This window comes from Perca flavescens, chromosome 10, assembly GCF_004354835.1.
Source record: "Perca flavescens isolate YP-PL-M2 chromosome 10, PFLA_1.0, whole genome shotgun sequence".
In the NCBI taxonomy this organism is placed as follows: domain Eukaryota; kingdom Metazoa; phylum Chordata; class Actinopteri; order Perciformes; family Percidae; genus Perca; species Perca flavescens.
The window spans coordinates 11,953,276-11,971,322 of NC_041340.1; the positions used below are offsets into that span (position 1 = coordinate 11,953,276).

Here is an 18,047-nt window from a genome sequence, read left to right on the forward strand (position 1 = left end):
CTAAAGAAATGAAGTACACAATGAGAACAATATTCCAGGGGTTAGTAAATTGGAGAGAAATTTTTAAATACTAAAGAAAAAGAAATAATACTAATACAAATGTTAAACAAGGTGACTAATAAGCAATACATTTGTTTAGAATCTTCTGCTCATATTCATTTATTCTAGAAAAAAAAGCCTTTTGTTGGTGTTTCAATAAAAGGATCATTTTAAGATTGATAATGTATGCTTGTTTTTTTCCGTTATCATTTAAGAAACCAAATGGTGCATATTCGTAAAATAAAGCAAAATCATCCATGACATTTTTAGTAATTAACCTGGAAATACTATATCTTGTCACAGGCTAGGACATTAACAATGCACTCTGAACAGTGCAGAAGTTCATACCAATCATTTTCATCATATCATCATTTTTCTTTTCAGGATAAATTTTGTATACAAGTTTAATGAACAATGTTTGTGAGTAAACTGCCTACATGACCATTATGTTTACTAGTAAGAAAAAACAATGAATATTTTCATGTGGAGTCGGGGAGGCTTTAATGTGTGTATTTTAGCCGTGACTTGCGTAATGTAATTTGAGTACTACAGTCCAGAGTGATAGAGAAAGACAGTCTATACTGTTTGGGTTCAGTCTCGGGTCACTGTTGTACGAAATCCAATCATCGCCTTTCGCGCCATTCCTGACTAACAGGACGGAAGTTTGTCGAGTCATGTGACACATAATCGTCAGTAACTTTCGCGCCACCACGAAAGCCCGCCTCTCCCTACGGAAAGAAGCGACACGATTGGCTGCTGCAGACGTCAGACTCGCGCCACTTCTTGCACCGCGACCCGGGGAGAACCGCAAGCTGCAAGTGAATGAATACTGTTCTCCGGTGATAGTAAACTGATTAAACCGTGAATTTAAACTGTATTTTGGTCCGTTGGTACCTTTTAGGATTTTGGAATCAAGTTATCTAACCTAAGAGTCCACGTCTGCAGCCATGGCTCGTAAGGATTATGCAGCAGAGAAAGGTAATGTGTAACTTTCACAGTAACGGCATGGTAGCAACAGGTTGGCCTAAATTGCTATACTTTCAACTAAATACGTTCTCTAAGAGGCTCTTTGGAAACGCAAGTTACTGACTTATGTCATGGAGTGCATTGGGTATAAAATCCGCTAATCTAACCTACCTTTAAATCGTTGTGATTGTGCAGTAACGTTACAAAATATGCAGTCGCTCATCTGATAACTTCACCTCCTCGTTTTCCCTCTGCGTCTTAAATTCATTAGACCACGGCCCTTGAAATTAAGCGTGTAGCTAAGTGTGCATGTCTATTGTATAGCTCAATAAAGCCAGGACAAGTGGGTTTGAAGTTTCACAAACTTTTCTGAACATAACTAGCTAGTTTCTAGGCTCACTCTCGGAGCCTGTAACTACACAGTGACCCGGATGGATCCGTTTAAACAAAGGAGCAGGCGCCACATGTCCAACAATAACTTATCTAAAAGTTAATGAAGACGAAGCAACATATTCCTTTTTAATAAGTTTGCATCGGATGCCCCTTTTTGCTCTTTAATGGTTTAATTTTACGGTTTTAACACACAAAACAATCTCGCGATAACCTCTTTTAAAGCAAATTATCAATTGTAACATTAGACATCCACATAAACGTCCTTACAGTTACTCAGAACATTATTGGAACCGTCATGATGGATACAACGTTATGTTCTTGTGTAAAAGGCTCCAGCTTGTTGACGTTACGCGGTTTTCTTGCTTCTCAATGATGAAACGGCACAATAACGTTACAACGAAACGCTATCAAACAAGTAACGTTAACATCAATACGAAAATTAGACCACGGACCACAATTTCGTCCCGGGGGCCCACATCTGATGGGATTTTAGATGGTTTATTACAGAACGTGTATGAAACATGACTAAATAGTCATAAATTCTGTCATTGTGTTCTGGATATGGGATTATTGTGAAAATAAATGATTCCCCTTTGTGCTGGGGACCCCTGGGGGTTCCCCGACGCCAAGATATTTCCCTAGGATAGCGAAGGCTTCTACTCCTAATCTGGTTGTCTAGTACGCGTTACCTGCTCTGGTTGGGTTGGTTAGGGTAAGCCAATCAGAGGCATAGTAGGGCGGGACGTGCCTTCGCCTTCCTGGGAAAAAAATAATCACGCCCCGGACCCTTCTTATATACTGTCTATGGCCGGACCCCACTTTGGGGAAACATGGGGCCTATAATAACTGCTAGCTTCCCCAACCTATGATACGTTAGCATGCTAGCTATCTCTAGTGGTCTGTCAGTTTCACAAGTTATGTGCCATTCTTTAGATGTTCTGACGGGTTTAATAATGCTAGTTCACGTTTTATATACAAACTTATATCTGTACATAGGCCATATCTATTTCTGTGTATGTACTTTGACATCAAAGTCGGAGTCACATTCCTTGTATGTGATCACGCTTACATGGCTGATTCTGATACGGCTCTGTAACAATGCATTTTGATCTTTATTTTATTTAACAAAAGTAGAAATGCTTAAGAATTCCGTCCTGGTTGATTTTAGAATTTGTATTTGAGCGAAAACACTTGAATTGTGCTGAGAGTTTAGCAGTCTGGAGCATAGAAATATAATACATTTCATTCTTTTATTATGGTCTGGAGTGTGTATGAGCTTCAAGTTTTCAAAATTGTCTGCTGTTCCATTTTTGTTTTATTTGTATACAATGGGGAAAAAAATAATACTGGATTTTTTTTTTTCCCCTGGGAGATGTCACGCCAGACACCCAGTTTATAATGCTACAAATGTAATATTTCAATACCTTCATCAGTGGGCCATAGGCTCGGTCACCATTTGTGTGCCTCCTTCATCGATAATGACTTAGCCGATATTTATTTTAATGGAAATCTTGGAGATTACAGTTTTAACAATACCTGAGTCATCTTCCAATCTGTGACTATAATATAGCTGCATCACACTAACGTAACTGTTCAGTTGGAAGTTTTACTTGGAGTGTATCAACCGGCAGAAACCTTCAGGGTTAAACATTAAAGTTAGCGACCGCTTACCGCTGAGTGATTATGTTAAGAACAAAGGCTAATGTTGGTGGAGCTGTCTGTTTATCAACTCTTACGTTAAAAGATGGCTGGCCTTGGTTTGAAAACAGCCAGAACTATTCTTAAAAGCGGAGGTGGTTGCGGAGGGATACTTGAGTGACGAGGCACAAAAGCCATGTGCTGCTTTGTTTACAATAACATCCTCGAACAGAGAAATAATAAACCAGAGCTGCATATTTTCTGCTACAGCGTCAAAGTAAGTGGAGTATTTTAATTATTGCGCTAGGGCTAGTTTCGTTTCATGTAACGTGGAATTAAATATGTTTAGTAGTTGTGGCTCTTTCGACAAGTGAGGGATGTTTTCTCAAAGAAAAAAAAAATGGACACTGAACTGAGCGCGCCTGTTATTGTATTTACATTCTTACCCCGAAGCTCGTTAATGTCGGTTATTTTACTCTAAAACTATGACTGTATATACACTCGATGGGAATGTGGTACACCAGGGGCAGTTTGTGCTCTATTGTAGGCAATAGTGACTCATCGAGATTACAGGATGCCATGTTGCTCAACAAAGGGGGTCGTCGCAGCACAACAAATTAGCTCCCAGTTTATAGGCCCACTGGTGGTAGTGGTGATGTTAATCAAGCTTTAAAACTCAAAGCAGCGTTAATATTTAAACAAATGAAAAGAGAACCTCAGTAAACAATGATTTATTTATGTGAATATACAGTGTATTTAACAACAATCTCCACCTAGTGTCTGCTGAATGTGGCTGCTGTCAAATAATGCTGAAGGTGTTTTTTCTTTTTTTTGTTTTGCAGACAAATGCAAAAGGTTCCTGCAGGAGTTTTACACAGAGGATGACAATGGGAAGAAGGTGTTCAAATATGGAGCTCAGCTTGTAAGTATAGTAAATGAGTTTAGCTATCAGAGGTTGCTGTTTTGGCCTTGACTTGAATGTTGTTGACTGAGGGATGATATTGACATTATCATACTAACTGGAATAAATTATGTGGAGAAGTGCTGATGAGTGGTCAACTAAAAATGGATTAATCAATTTTCTCTTTTAATAATAACTAGCTACTCATTGTCTTAAACAGTAATTTCTAAATTAGCAAAACTAGGTTGAAACACCTAAAATTCGTTCCTTATCTGTTTTCTTTTTTTTTTTTTGGACAATTTATTTTTTATGAAGTGACAACTTGGGGCACCCATGTGGCATAAGGGTTAAGAAGCTATTTTTGGACTGGTTCAGACTAGTCTCACTTTGCCAGACCCTACTCCAAAGTGTGCTGGAGGGGGGTCTGGCTACTCTACATAGCATTCGGGCATAGGAGGAAAACGTGCTCTGGTTTAATGGCCTTTCTTTAAACCAATCAGAATTGTCATGGGCAGCGCTGAACTCCACACAGCCGCTGCAAAAAGTCACGCAAGAGAAAATTTGGATTGGACAGATAGTGTAGCTAGCTGTCTCAATTGACCCTGCAGAGATCTGAGGAGCAGTCAACAATAGTCCTCATTAATCCACCAAATTTAGAATTCCAGCACAGAGAAAACGGAAAATGCATGCAGCACCGGAGAAATCCCGGAAGTGGAACGTCAAGACTAGGTTCAGACAAATGGTTGAAGGTTTTTCAGATTTGTTAAATCTAGCAACTGCTAAGCTATATATTGCCTTGATGTTCTTAAGATAATTGCTTAATACAATATAGAAAATTTTGTCACTGATTGTAAAATGTATAGGCCAGGTTTTACCACATTATAGATGTGTATTTGTCACAGCTCCCTTAGTCTGTGAAAGTGTAGAGGTGTCACTCTTATTGAGCAGTATTTGTGCAGACAAGGTTGTGTAATTAAGTGGCTCTTCTGATTCCTTGTCTGTGTACACAGGTGGCGCTGGCCCACAGGGAGCAGGTGTCTTTCTATGTGGAACTGGACGATGTGGCCGAGGAAGACCCCGAGCTGGTTGAGAGCATCTGTGAGAATGCCAAGCGCTACACAGGCCTGCTCGCTGACGCCGTCCACGAGCTGCTGCCAGAGTACAAAGAAAGAGATGTGCGTGTATATGCACAGTTAATCCTGTGTGGTTTTTAAACTGTTAAAGCATTTGGATTGGATCAGTTTGGACAATAAAACAAACAAGTGTGTGTGTGTGTGTATGTAATGTATGTGTGTATGTGTATGTGTGTATACATACATACACTTTTTAAGTGGTTCATAGCACCAATGTATCTGTGAAATACCGGTTTATTGAAATGCAAAAATGCTTTTGTTTTATCCAGATTGTGGCCAAAGATTCTTTGGACGTATACATTGAGCACAGGCTGATGATGGAACAGAGGGGTCGTGACCCTGCAGACACCCGAGACCCTCGAAACCAATACCCACCTGAACTCATGAGGAGATTGTAAGTTGAGTCAGACTCAGGGTTGTATTTTTATTAATACATTTTAGTTGGTACGTAGCGGTGGTACTTCCATTTTTTTTAAATGGTTATGCTCTAGTAAATCTTGCGTATGTAATTACGTTTTGAACACCTTTCTCATGAACTTTATCCTCCTTCCACAGTGAGCTGTACTTTAAGCCCCCCACCACTGCTAAACCCAAAGTGGTGCGTGATGTGCGAGCGGACAGCATCGGGAATCTGGTGACGGTTCGAGGCATAGTGACCCGGGCAACTGAGGTCAAACCAATGATGGCTGTCGCTACGTACACATGTGACCAGTGTGGCGCTGAGACCTATCAACCGGTAAGACTGGCTTTTTAGTCCTGTGATCATTTACATCCTGTGACAATGCATACATTTATCAGGTGTCCCTCATAAATTCTTTTTGTCTTTCAGATCCAGTCTCCCACCTTCATGCCCCTCGTGATGTGTCCCAGCCAAGAGTGTGTCACCAACAAATCTGGAGGTCGACTCTACCTGCAGACCAGAGGCTCCAAATTTGTCAAGTTCCAGGAGCTGCGTATTCAGGAACATGTAAGGAACTACGATTAAAATGCTCACTCACTGTTGCCATGACGTTTATTGTTGCGATTTTAGTTTTCTCATGAGTTTCTTCTGTTGTTCCACAGAGTGACCAGGTACCCGTCGGAAATATTCCAAGGAGCATGTCTATTTACGCCCGCGGAGAAAACACACGTCTTGCCCAGCCAGGCGACCATGTAGCCATCACCGGAGTCTTTCTCCCTCTTCTGCGCACAGGCTTCAAACAGGCTACTCAGGTATGTAGCTGTAAACCTGAATTTGGGATTTGTCTGTTTTTAACCCACATAGTGATGTTGTTTTTTTTGCTGTCCACAGTCCAACAATGCACCCTGTCCTGATTTATTTATATTTATTTTTTGGGGTCATTTCAGGGTCTTCTGTCAGAAACTTACATGGAGGCTCATAGCATCACACTCATGAACAAGTCTGAGGATGATGAGCTCGGCAACGACGATCTGACTGAGGAGGAGCTGCGCAGCATCACAGGTTTGTGTGTGATGGCTTGACTTCAATAAAATAAGACTGTAGTAACCAGTATTAATGCCAAAACCTGACTATACTGAGAATTCAATTTTCTCGCCGTTTTTGCAACTGAAGTGATTGTGTTATCTGTTACAGAGGAAGGATTTTATGAGAAACTAGCGGGCTCAATAGCACCAGAGATCTATGGACATGAAGATGTAAAGAAGGCGCTGCTGCTGCTGCTGGTTGGAGGGGTGCAACAGGCACCTAAAGGCATGAAAATCAGAGGTGAGCACCAGTAGATGCCCCTTAGTCTCTTACTAAACAATGGCCAATCGACTGGGACTGTTTACCACAGAGGTAAATACTAGTTGTCCCAGTAGCAAATCATAAATCAACAATACAAAAAGAGAATGCTTTTGATTGCGTCCCCTGGAACATACGTTCTTAAGGTTAGGTCGATCACGTTAATAATTTTGTGCATATCACCGACCGACCAATCGATATTTGTATGTGAAGCATTAATCAAAAACAAAGCGTTGGCCTTTTTTATGAAATTTTTAATAACTGCAACGCTTTCCCTGTTATGACTCTTCTCCCTTAAGGCAACATAAACATCTGCCTGATGGGAGACCCAGGAGTCGCCAAGTCCCAGCTGCTGTCCTACATTGACCGCCTGGCTCCTCGAAGTGAGTGCACAACTTGTTGTTTGGAGTAAAAGTCCTGTATCTGGTTTAATATTTTATCCCGTAAGCAATTTTCATTACATTAGGGTTTACGTGGTAAAATATTAACTTTTGATGTGATTGTCTGACTAGAGAAGACTAAAGATTTTGGACACTTTAGTTTTGCCTACTTTTGTGGGTTTCTAATCATTCTACTCTCCGCTTTAAATGACAACCGAATACCAGTGTCTGAATGTCTTGGTTTGCAATTTAAAAATAAAATGCATGCCACCGCCATTTCACCCAGGTTTGCTCACTTTCTCATGTCCCCTCTGTGGTCTTCAGGCCAGTACACAACCGGTCGTGGTTCATCTGGCGTCGGTCTGACTGCAGCGGTGATGCGTGACCCCGTAACTGGAGAAATGACCCTGGAAGGTGGAGCCTTGGTGCTAGCCGACCTGGGCGTCTGCTGCATCGACGAGTTTGACAAGATGGCTGACGCCGACCGCACAGCCATCCACGAGGTGATGGAACAGCAGACCATCTCCATCGCTAAGGTAAACGGAACGGCCCTGGTGACGCAATTAGTTTGACTATTCAAATCTAACTTCTTGTGTCACATCTCAACCAATGTTTTTTCGCTCCCTTCCAGGCCGGCATCATGACCTCCCTCAACGCCCGTTGCTCTATTCTAGCAGCAGCCAACCCCGCCTATGGCCGCTACAATCCCCGGAAGAGCCTTGAGCAGAACATTCAGCTCCCAGCTGCTCTGCTCTCCCGTTTCGACCTGCTTTGGCTGATCCAGGACAAGCCGGATGCCGATGCTGACCTGCGTCTGGCCCAGCACATCACCTACGTGCACCAGCACTGCCACCAGCCGCCCACGCACTTCACCCCCATCGATATGAAGCTGATGAGGTAATGATCTGCATTACATTTCAAAGTGTTTTGTTAAACCTCCCCACTCTTTTTTTTTTTTTTTTATTAAAACAGTATGTCAAACCTACCTACCAACTAGGCAATATTGTTTAACAAAAATATGAAATGTGAATCCCTTCAGGCGTTACATCGCTGTGTGTAAGAAGCGGCAGCCTGTGGTGCCGGAGTCGCTGGCTGATTACATAACTGCTGCTTATGTAGAGATGAGGAAAGAGGCCAGAGTCAGCAAAGACACCACCTTCACCTCCGCCCGAACCCTCCTCTCCATCCTCCGACTGTCCACTGCCCTGGTGAGAACATCCCCTCAGCTGTAGCGAGCTGTAGGTGGCGGGAAACTTTCATAGGCCGCTTGCAATAATTGACACCACAGCAGGTGTATAGTTTTTGTCACATACAAAAAACTTGATTTGAATTTTATCTTTATAAACACTGCAGTCCTGACTGGTACCATTTTAAACTGTGCCCAATAAAATGATGGGGCTACTATTTTGTTCAAGTTATTGTGAAGTTGATTATGGAATTACATAGTGTGATCATCCTTGTGTTTCTTCATCAATAGTCCAATGTGCGATAAAGTGCTTACAGTGCAGGTAGTGATGCTAACATGGCCTACTGCAGTGTAAGCACTTCTTTCCTACACCGGACAGTAGATCTCCAGTCTGCCAAACACCGGGGTTATAGTCATCATTCCTCATCATGACTCAGCAATAGCAAGTCGGATAAATGCATGCATTTGTAACGGTGTATTTTGTTCTTTGCCTCCTGAGAAGAAAAGAGAAAGTTGTTTCCTGAATTGAGTGTTTTTATTGTCTTGTGTTGGCCTCTGGGTGTCAAAAGTGCTGTTTGTGCAGGTAGCAGTCATCCACCTACTGCAAAACCAGCACTTCAGGCAGACAGGTTGGTAATGTGCTGCACACAGATGTCCACAAGGGGGCAAACTGCAACCATCCCTTTTGTGGGGGGAAAAAAAAACCCCACTTGAATGTAGATAATCAAGAATGTATTTATTTGCTGCACAATGGCTGGACTTTGCGTTTGTTCAGATGCTGCAGATGTTCTATCTGGATAATCATCATGAGTGAGCTGCAGAGAGAGGTTGGTCTGATCCTGGCCAGCTTTGCAGGGTGGGCAGTCAGCCTGTGTGCGTTAGGAGCAGCTGTGCAAACCCATGCAAAACTGACCATGGTCAGAACTGTCGCCAATATGTTCTACATTAAAAGGAAAAACTTGATCTTCAAAGTGTTAGCTTCTCTTTTTAGCATTTTTGTTTTTGGTGTTTTTTTTAATTTCAACCTGTGAGAGACTAGCTGGTGTTGAGAGGCGGAGACTTGGGCAATTGCCGGCCATCCCAGAGGGCATTGCACTTGTCTCGGTCTGACAGTGCCGGCACAGCGCAGCCTTTGTTATCAAGACAAATCTGCTGTCAAACTCAATTTCCGAAATGATACACATTTACTAGATTTTTATTTCTATCTCAGTCACAATCCCCACTCATTCCTCTTTGTTGCGTCACTGCAGGCTCGCCTTCGCATGATGGAGACCGTGGAGAAGGAAGATGTCAACGAGGCAATGAGACTGATGGAGATGTCAAAGGATTCGCTACAAGCGGACAAGTCCAGCACCACAAGGTTAGTGTTAATGCTTTTTTTTAACGATGGCATCTGTTTAGCTCCAACTCCAGGTTGGTGACTGGATGTCGTCCAACCCGGAATCCCCTTTTTTTTACGAGTTTCTTGTATGCCTGTAACAGTAGCTGCATATCCTGGAGGAAGCTGTAAAAATTTTTATAGCGCTGTCTGAACATGGAAGCATGTTCACTGACACAGGCGTCAAGAATAGTGATGTTTTCACACCCCTTCTAATATACTGTTGAAAGTCTCTTGGAAGTTATAAAGCACAATGTCAGGTAGTTACACAAATAATGCTTATTTGCTTTCTCGCTGAAAGTTAGATAAAATTGATACACATGCATGTCTTCATGTTGAGAATAAAGCTGGAGACAGATGGTTAGCTTAGCATAAAGTCTAAACATCAGAAGCGACTGACCTTACTCAAAGTGTAAAAATGATTTGTGGTCTTAGGAGTGTTATGTGCCAGACAGACATGAGAGTAGCAGATATCTTATTTAATTTTCTGCAAGAAACTGAATAATTTTCCAAAGTGTCAAACTACTCCTTAAAATGAATATTCACGTGGCCGGCTTGCTCAGTTGGTAGAGCGGGCACACATGCAGAGGTTTATTCTTCGACGCAGAAGGTCCAGGGTTCGAGTCCGACCTGTGACTGTTTTCCTGCACAGGTCTTCGCCCCCCCACCCCCTCTCTCCCCTTTCATATCTCAGCTTTCCTATCCAATAAAGGCAGAAATGCCCCAAAAAGATTAATTGACCTTTTAACTCAACATCAATGCAACAAAAGGCAAATTACGTGAGTAGTGTTCTGAGGTCTAAAAGTCTCCACTCTTGATTCTTTCTGTACAGGACACAGCGTCCGGCCGACGTCATCTTCTCTCTGGTGCGAGAGCTCTCCACAGAGGGCGTGGCAGGCCGTGGTGGAGCCGGTGGGGTGGTTCGCATGGCTGAAGCGGAGCAGCGTTGCGTCTCTCGTGGCTTCACCCCTGACCAGTTCCAGGAGGCGTTGGAGGAGTACGAGGAGCTGAATGTGTGGCAGGTCAACCAGGCTCGCAGCCGCATCACCTTTGTCTGAAGAAACCTGGGACATGTCTTTATGCACGCTGTGTTTCAGCCACCTCAGGGGAAAACTCTTTATTGTGGGCTTTCTTCAGACTTCTATTGGGGGTCTGCATTTTCCCCCAAAAATCAAGCTGAACTTGGACATTTTTTTGAGCATGACTATTTTGCAAGAATCCCTGCAGTTTGTAGTGTTTTTATGTTAACATTCCTGTTCACCAGTATATCTCTTGTAAATATGTATGTCAGAAGTTGGGCTCGTGTAGTATCTGCAATTTAGAGCTTAAAACTTGATTTTGACACGGAGCATTTCTGTATATTTTACACACTGTCGGGCAAATTGAGCAAGATAAATTAACGTTGAGCCTTGTATTGTGATGGATAGTTTATAATAAATTGATGGTTCAATACTAAGATCTTTGTGGTTCATTTGGACTCCAGTGCGCACATGGAATGGGATGCAGAAAGTTGGGAGTGTGCCACAATCTCCTCTGAACACCTGGTTTGTTTCTGGAGCAGCCATCTCGACATAACTGCTGCTTTCAATACACCCTTAACGTGTCTTGCTCGTAAAACGTGCAAAGATACAGGGCTGAACCTAACCATTATTTTCGTTATTTGTTAGTCTATAAATTTGTGAAATGTCCAATTTCCTCAAGGCCCAAGGTTATGTCTTCAAATATTTAATGGTTGTGGCTTAAGGCTGCTATGATTATTCTCATTATTGACTCATTTTAGGATTGTTTCCTGATTAATCCTTTAGTCTATCTAAAAAAAAAAAGTCAATCTCTCTTGAAAATGCAGGTTAGAAAAGCAGGTGTTCTCTGAAAAATGACAGCCTTTTGGAGCCGACAGTCTTTTTAGAAATCTTTAACAACTCGTGTGTGTACATGCATACATACATACATACATACAAGGCTGTTTGTCGTCATCTATGATTTTTATTGTGTTTGTAGGCAGCATTTTTTTTCCCCCACAGTTGCAGTTCTCCCAGCAGGTGATACTTTCCTTACAGACTTAATAGGGAGTTTCCATTTGAAGTCTGTTCTCTTTATGGCTTTGCTTCTAAAGCTGCAGGGGCTTTTCATTCCTAATTGGCGCCAAAGGCCCCATATTAAACAGTATTAAAAGAGAGGCGGAGACAAGATTTTTGTGTCAAAGTTGGTGTAGTCCTATTGGACAGGAGATAATGTTTCAGGGGGTCAGACATAGAGATCTGTATTTAACCCACTTGGCCCTGTTAGTGCAGTGAAGACAGCTTCCTGAGGCAGGTGAGTAAAACATGGGACAGTGTTTGTCATTAGGCATTAGAAGTGCTGGTTCTAAAAACTGCCTTTAATTCAGTTAAATGGTATAAAATCCGTGTGTATTTAGAACCCAAGTAGGACCATAGGTTTACCTGGAGACGTATATAGTTTTTCTTTTGATGATGTGAAACAGCCTTGAGAAATGTTTTCCTAATCTATTACACATTTCAATTCTTGAGGGAAAGGCCTCAATTACAGTAAGTTACTGTATTACAATTTTGGTTTTAAAGTTTGTTTTATAAAGATTACAAATTCTATTTTATATTAATCAAATAACGATTTGGTGAGAACTGTACTTTTTTCCCTAAATGATCCTAATCTATGCCATGAAACACAGGGGTTCGAGATGATTTCTTCATTGTGGTCGTTGGGGGCACTCTGCTGTCTGATGTTGCTCCCAGGTCAGTTCTGACTCTTTTGTACAACTGCTTCAACAAAAACATAATCAACATCCATCCAATGATTTGTCTCCTCTTTCAGGCCTGTTGGAGGCTAAATCTTTGTTAAACGCCATCAAGCAGGAAGGTAAGTGCAGATCTTAAATAACTTCAGAATAAAGTTAAATAACTGTTAAGAGGTTTTTCATCTTTAAGGGACTGAGCTTCATCTCCTCTGTTAACAGAGATGGTACCCGTCGGTGGTGTTGGTATTGACTCAGAGAAAGCAAATGGCTTTCTGAGTCACTCCAGACCGAAGCGTAACGTGGACCCCAGGTGGTACAGAGGAAACCCAGACTTCCAGGCTTACTACCGCTACTACAGCAGCATCGGACACACTGAGGGGGTAAATATACGTTGCCTGTAAAGATATGATACTTTGGGAATGGATACGTTTACAAATTCTTATTTTGGGAGACTCCAGTGAGAATCAAATGCCTTACTCTGGTAGTATGACTTGCAGAACAATTATAAAAGCAGACATTAACTAAAAGAAGAATCCACACTGTGTCAGTCCAGTTAGTCTGTGGACATGTGGACAGTAGAGAGTTTACAGGAAATGAGGGGAGAAAGTCGGGGGATGAAATGTTACTGGACTCAAACCAGGAACGTTTTGATTACATGGTCAGCCTCGTCTAGATATTTTAATCCCTGCACTACCTCGATGGTGATCTTCATTTTGCAGTGCAGAGTATGCAGACCCCACTTTCTTGAATATAAGTCATAAGATCACGGTTCAAATCCTATTGTGGGTTGATGGCTTTCAGGACTGTCTTTGTATACGTTATGCTCTCCATTGATTTATCCTTATTATTAAAAGTCCTTAATTCCTTAATTATTATTAAAAGTCCTTGAGTATTTTAAGTCCTTAATCTTTTTCTATTTTTTCCACTCCTACCACTCAGCTCTATGAGATCGACAAGCTGCGGATGCTCTACCAGCAGATGAGGTACCTGGAGCACACCTATGGCCCCGACGCGTCCTATTTCCAGAACAAACTGGGAGTGCCGATGATCATGTGTGACCCAGCTACAGACAAGAATTGCAAAGTCGCTCTTCCTCCTCCTCCCCCAATGAAAGGGGGCCCAAAGCCCACAGAGCCCCCAGCAACCCCTGCTCCTCTCCCTCCTGCTCCAGCCATTTCCCAGGCTGATGTACTCTACCTCTGCAACAAGAAAGACCCCCTCTGTAAGCCCCACATCGTCTACCTGCCCACCGGCTCCGTGCCTGTGCTCTGCGACCCCCGCTACCACCCCCACTGCACTCCCCAGAAAGTTCCAGCTCCAGTCGCAGTGCCCCAACCTCCTCCCCCTCCACCAAAGAAGTCCGCCCCACCTCCACCTCCACCTGTCCTCGTCAAGAAGTCTCTCCCGGTCCCCATCCGCACCTTCAAGGGTATGGAGTACGACTGTGACCCCTACTGGGACCCTGACTGCCTGATTGACCACCCACCCAGGCCCATTAAGGGGAAGATTGTGGTCCCCCCGCCGCCACCACCACCCCCTCCTGTGGAGGAGGAAAAGAAAGAGGAACCAGTGGAGCAGCCAGCTCCCCCTGCTCCCATTGAGAAGAAAGTAGGCCTCTACCCATACCCTTACTACTACCCCCCCATGCCCTACAACCCCAGGGATGATCTGTATGACCCGGCCCGCTTCCAGTACCCACAGCCGGCTGCTGCTGCCGATGAGCCTGCAGAGTCAGGCCACAGTCAGTAAAAACATCCAGGATGTGTTGGAAGAAAGGTGTTTTTACTTTAAAATAAAACAAGACTGATTGAAAACATCTAAGTTGAACATTTTCATATTTTGAGAGATTTGAACATCTTGCAAATGCGAATACATGGAATACAACCTGTACTAAAGCAGTGAAAAGCTGCAGTATTTGTTTAAACCTTATTACATTGATAAATAACTGTTAATGTATTTACCATCACTGTCGATAAGTAAAAAAAAATCTGTTTTCAGTCCACCCAAGCATGTAATGCAAATGATTTTTGATGTAATGAGATAATAAAGTGTCACAGAACCATTTCTTATCAGTGAATCAGGAATATTTTGGCTTTGAATATACTTTTTTAAGAAGGTACAAAAAGACAGAAAGGAAAGAAAATGTTTGCTCCTCCCAGTGCCACATGGCAGACGAGTGAAGGAGCAGTGCCAACTTGCAGGCTGGGGGCAGGGTCATTAATTCTGGTTCCGCTGTACATTTAATACCCATAAAAATGCTGACTCCTGTAAGACCCATGACTCTGGAGCTATAATTCCCTCTACCCCTCTTTTCCTTCCACGTTTGCCTGTCTGTTAAAAACCTCCATAGGCAATTGAACAGCAGGAACACAACTTCAAAAGACGAGCTAACTGCAAACACTCCTGACAATAAACCTGCAGCTACACATAGCTGACTTTCATAGGCTCATTACAAAGTCTGACATGTTTATGAGCTGTGTGTTGTGTACAGTTACTATAATGTCTACCCTTTTACAGCTTAGAGAGAAGAGGAGTCAAAGTCACATGAAAAACATCAGCAGATCATTTATAACATACAGAAACATGAAACAAACGGGGTAAATTAATGTTCACGCTCATAAGCAATGGATTCATTTAATTTTTGTGCATACCCAAGACAGAGTCGAGGGATTCCGTACTGACTAATGCTTTTAGATACACTTTTAAAAATGGTAAACTGCTTTAAAAAGCTACTGTAAAATTAGTTTTAGCTAACCAATAAAACATACAAACCAACAACAACAAAAAAACAGAAAAAGAAACTGCAGTGCTTGTTCGTGTCTCTGCTTCAGCCAGCTTATAAGAAGAGTCCTCTCATCCTCTGGCCGATTCCCTGTCTGACGTACAGGACGTTGAACTTGTTGATGAACTGGTTCATAGTGTTGCAGGTCTTGGTGATGGTGCCTAAGTAGGCCATGAGGCCCACGTCGTTACATTGCTACAGGGAAAATAAAATGCAGTTATAGAAAGCACTTGTTTGGCAGTACAACACAGTACAACACAGTCTTTTAGTCTGCTAAAACAGATTATTAAGTCCAAATGTTTACATTTTATAAGTTTCTGTCTGATGTGCAGATTCAAATCTTTCAATATATACAAGTGAGGAATTTGCTCCAAGCTAAAATCTGCATTCCAGGGGAGTGAACAAACATTTGAATCACCAGAGGTTGAGCCCAAAAGAGAGGAAGTGATTGGCACGCACATTTTTTTTAATTTAAGAAGGAAGGCGCTTTACATATATAGCACAGCTATAATGTTTATCAAAACAAGTTTTCTTGTTGTATTCTAATCTCCAAATGCTCCAACAGGCTTCATTTGCGTATAAAACTCTCTCATTCTGAAAAGAAAATAATGGGACACATAGTAACTTACAGTGGTGGAAAAAGCATTCAGATCTTTTACTTAAGTAAAACTGAGTAGTACAGTGTAGAAATCCTGTTACAAGTGGAAGTCCTGCATTGTCAATCTTACTTAAATAAAAGTACAAACATAATAAAAGTACTCATTTTGCATAATGGCCGATTTCAGAATGATATACTGTACTGTATATTATATTATTAGATTAATAACAGGCCGGCAACAAAGGTTATCGGATGACCTTTGTAGTGAAGTCTACACAGGAAGCACTGTCCATCATTGGTGACACTAAACATCCCCTCCATACTAAGTTTAAGGTGGTCCCTTCAGGGCGACAATAAAGAATACCACTTGCAAACAGGAATATACAAGAGATCTTTTATAACTAGTGCAATAAACCTAATGAATAAACTGCACTAATATATGAATTTATATGTAGTTAGTTACATTCCACTACTGTAACTGAAATTTAGTTGAAAAATGCTATGAAGTTGGCTAATGCTAGCTAGTTTAGCTGGCATTACATATCAGAAAGATTGCTTCAACACGATTTATTTGCTGTCTAACACAGTGGGAGCTTTTTACTGACCTTTTATGAAAAACCTTTTTTATGACATACTATTCTATGACTTTTTTTGAGGACATACTATACTATGACATTTTATGACTTACTATACTATGACTTTTTATGATATTCTATACTATGACCTTTTAATGACATTCTATACTGTTACTTTTTTATGACATACTATCCTATGACTTTTTATGACTTTTGATGACATACTATACTATGACTTTTTATTACTTACTATGCTATGACTTTTAATGATATACTATATTATGACTTTTTTATGATATACTATGACTTTTTTAGGACTTTTTTCATCATACTATACTAAGACTTTTTTTAAACTTATATTCAACTATACTATGACTCTTTTCGACATACTATACTATGACTTTTTTATGATTTTTTCGACATACTATACTATGACTTTTTTATGATTTTTTCAACATATTATACCATGACTTTTTTATGATTATACGTTGACGTTTTTAAAGATACTATACTATGACTTTTTTATGATTTTTTTCAACATACTATGCTATGACTTTTTTCCACATAAAATACTATGACCTTTTAATGACTTTTTTATGACTTTTTTCAACATACAATACTATTGTCTATATCCTTGATATTCCACTTCCAGGATTGCTCCGTTGCCACCGGAAAATCCGCTGGATTTCACTCATTTAGGCCAGATATCTGTTGCCTTGAGCTTCCTTTGTGTTGGCATTTTAAACACCGGTCGATTTATGAGGACTATGGTTAACCTTTTCTCAGATCTCTGCAGGGTAAATCCAGACAGCTAGCTAGACTATCTGTCCAATTTGAGTTTTCTGTTGCATGACTAAAACAACCTTTTAAACGTACACGTTCCACCAAAACAAGTTCCTTCCGAGCCTATTTTACAGCGGCACGGATCGGGTACTGACAGGACCACAGCTTTTCTCAGGTGCTCAGCACAGCCCAAGACAATTGTGATTGGTTTGAAGAAATGCCAATAAACCAGAGCACCTTTTCCTCCCATCCCCTAATGCTATGTGGAGTAGCGAGACTAAAAAAGCTATGACTTTTTGACTTACTATACTATTACTTTTTTTGACATACTATACTTTGACTTTTGTCAACAGACTATACTATGACGTTTTTAAACATACTATACTATGACTTTTGTCGACAGACTATACTTTGACTTTTTTATAACTTTTTTCGATATACTATACTATGACTTTTTAATTATTATTTTTAAACATTCAATTTTTATGACTAAAATACTTTGACTTTATATTACATACTATGACTTTCTATGACTTTTTATGACATGTTTAGGACATACTATAATATTACTTTTTATGACTTTTTAATGACATACTATACTATGACTTTTAATGATTATTTTTAGGACATACTACACTGTGACTTTATTACTTTTATTAACATATACTTTGCCTTTTTTTGACATACCCTACTATGACTTTCTTATCACTTTTTTTTTTTTTTTTTACATACTATACTATGACTTTTGATGACTTACTACACAATAACTTTTGATGACTTACTATACTATGACTGTTGG

General features: G+C 40.9%; 2 protein-coding genes across 2 annotated transcripts; both read left to right on the plus strand.

Annotated features, from left to right (window-relative positions):
* Positions 1–737: 737 nt before the first annotated feature.
* On the plus strand, positions 738–11,214 carry mcm7 (minichromosome maintenance complex component 7). Its single transcript, XM_028589240.1, has 15 exons — positions 738–1,017; positions 3,879–3,958; positions 4,948–5,112; positions 5,340–5,464; positions 5,626–5,806; positions 5,900–6,037; positions 6,133–6,282; positions 6,418–6,532; positions 6,665–6,796; positions 7,114–7,197; positions 7,519–7,730; positions 7,826–8,091; positions 8,234–8,402; positions 9,631–9,740; positions 10,591–11,214. The coding sequence occupies exons 1-15, from the start codon at positions 987–989 to the stop codon at positions 10,814–10,816; spliced, it is 2,184 nt and encodes a 727-aa protein (XP_028445041.1). The 5' UTR covers positions 738–986; the 3' UTR covers positions 10,817–11,214.
* Positions 11,215–12,053: 839 nt separating this feature from the next.
* On the plus strand, positions 12,054–14,259 carry and4 (actinodin4). Its single transcript, XM_028590229.1, has 5 exons — positions 12,054–12,071; positions 12,445–12,508; positions 12,588–12,632; positions 12,730–12,890; positions 13,450–14,259. Exons 2-5 carry the CDS (start codon positions 12,454–12,456, stop codon positions 14,257–14,259), a joined length of 1,071 nt encoding a protein of 356 aa, XP_028446030.1. The 5' UTR covers positions 12,054–12,071; positions 12,445–12,453.
* Positions 14,260–18,047: the final 3,788 nt, after the last annotated feature.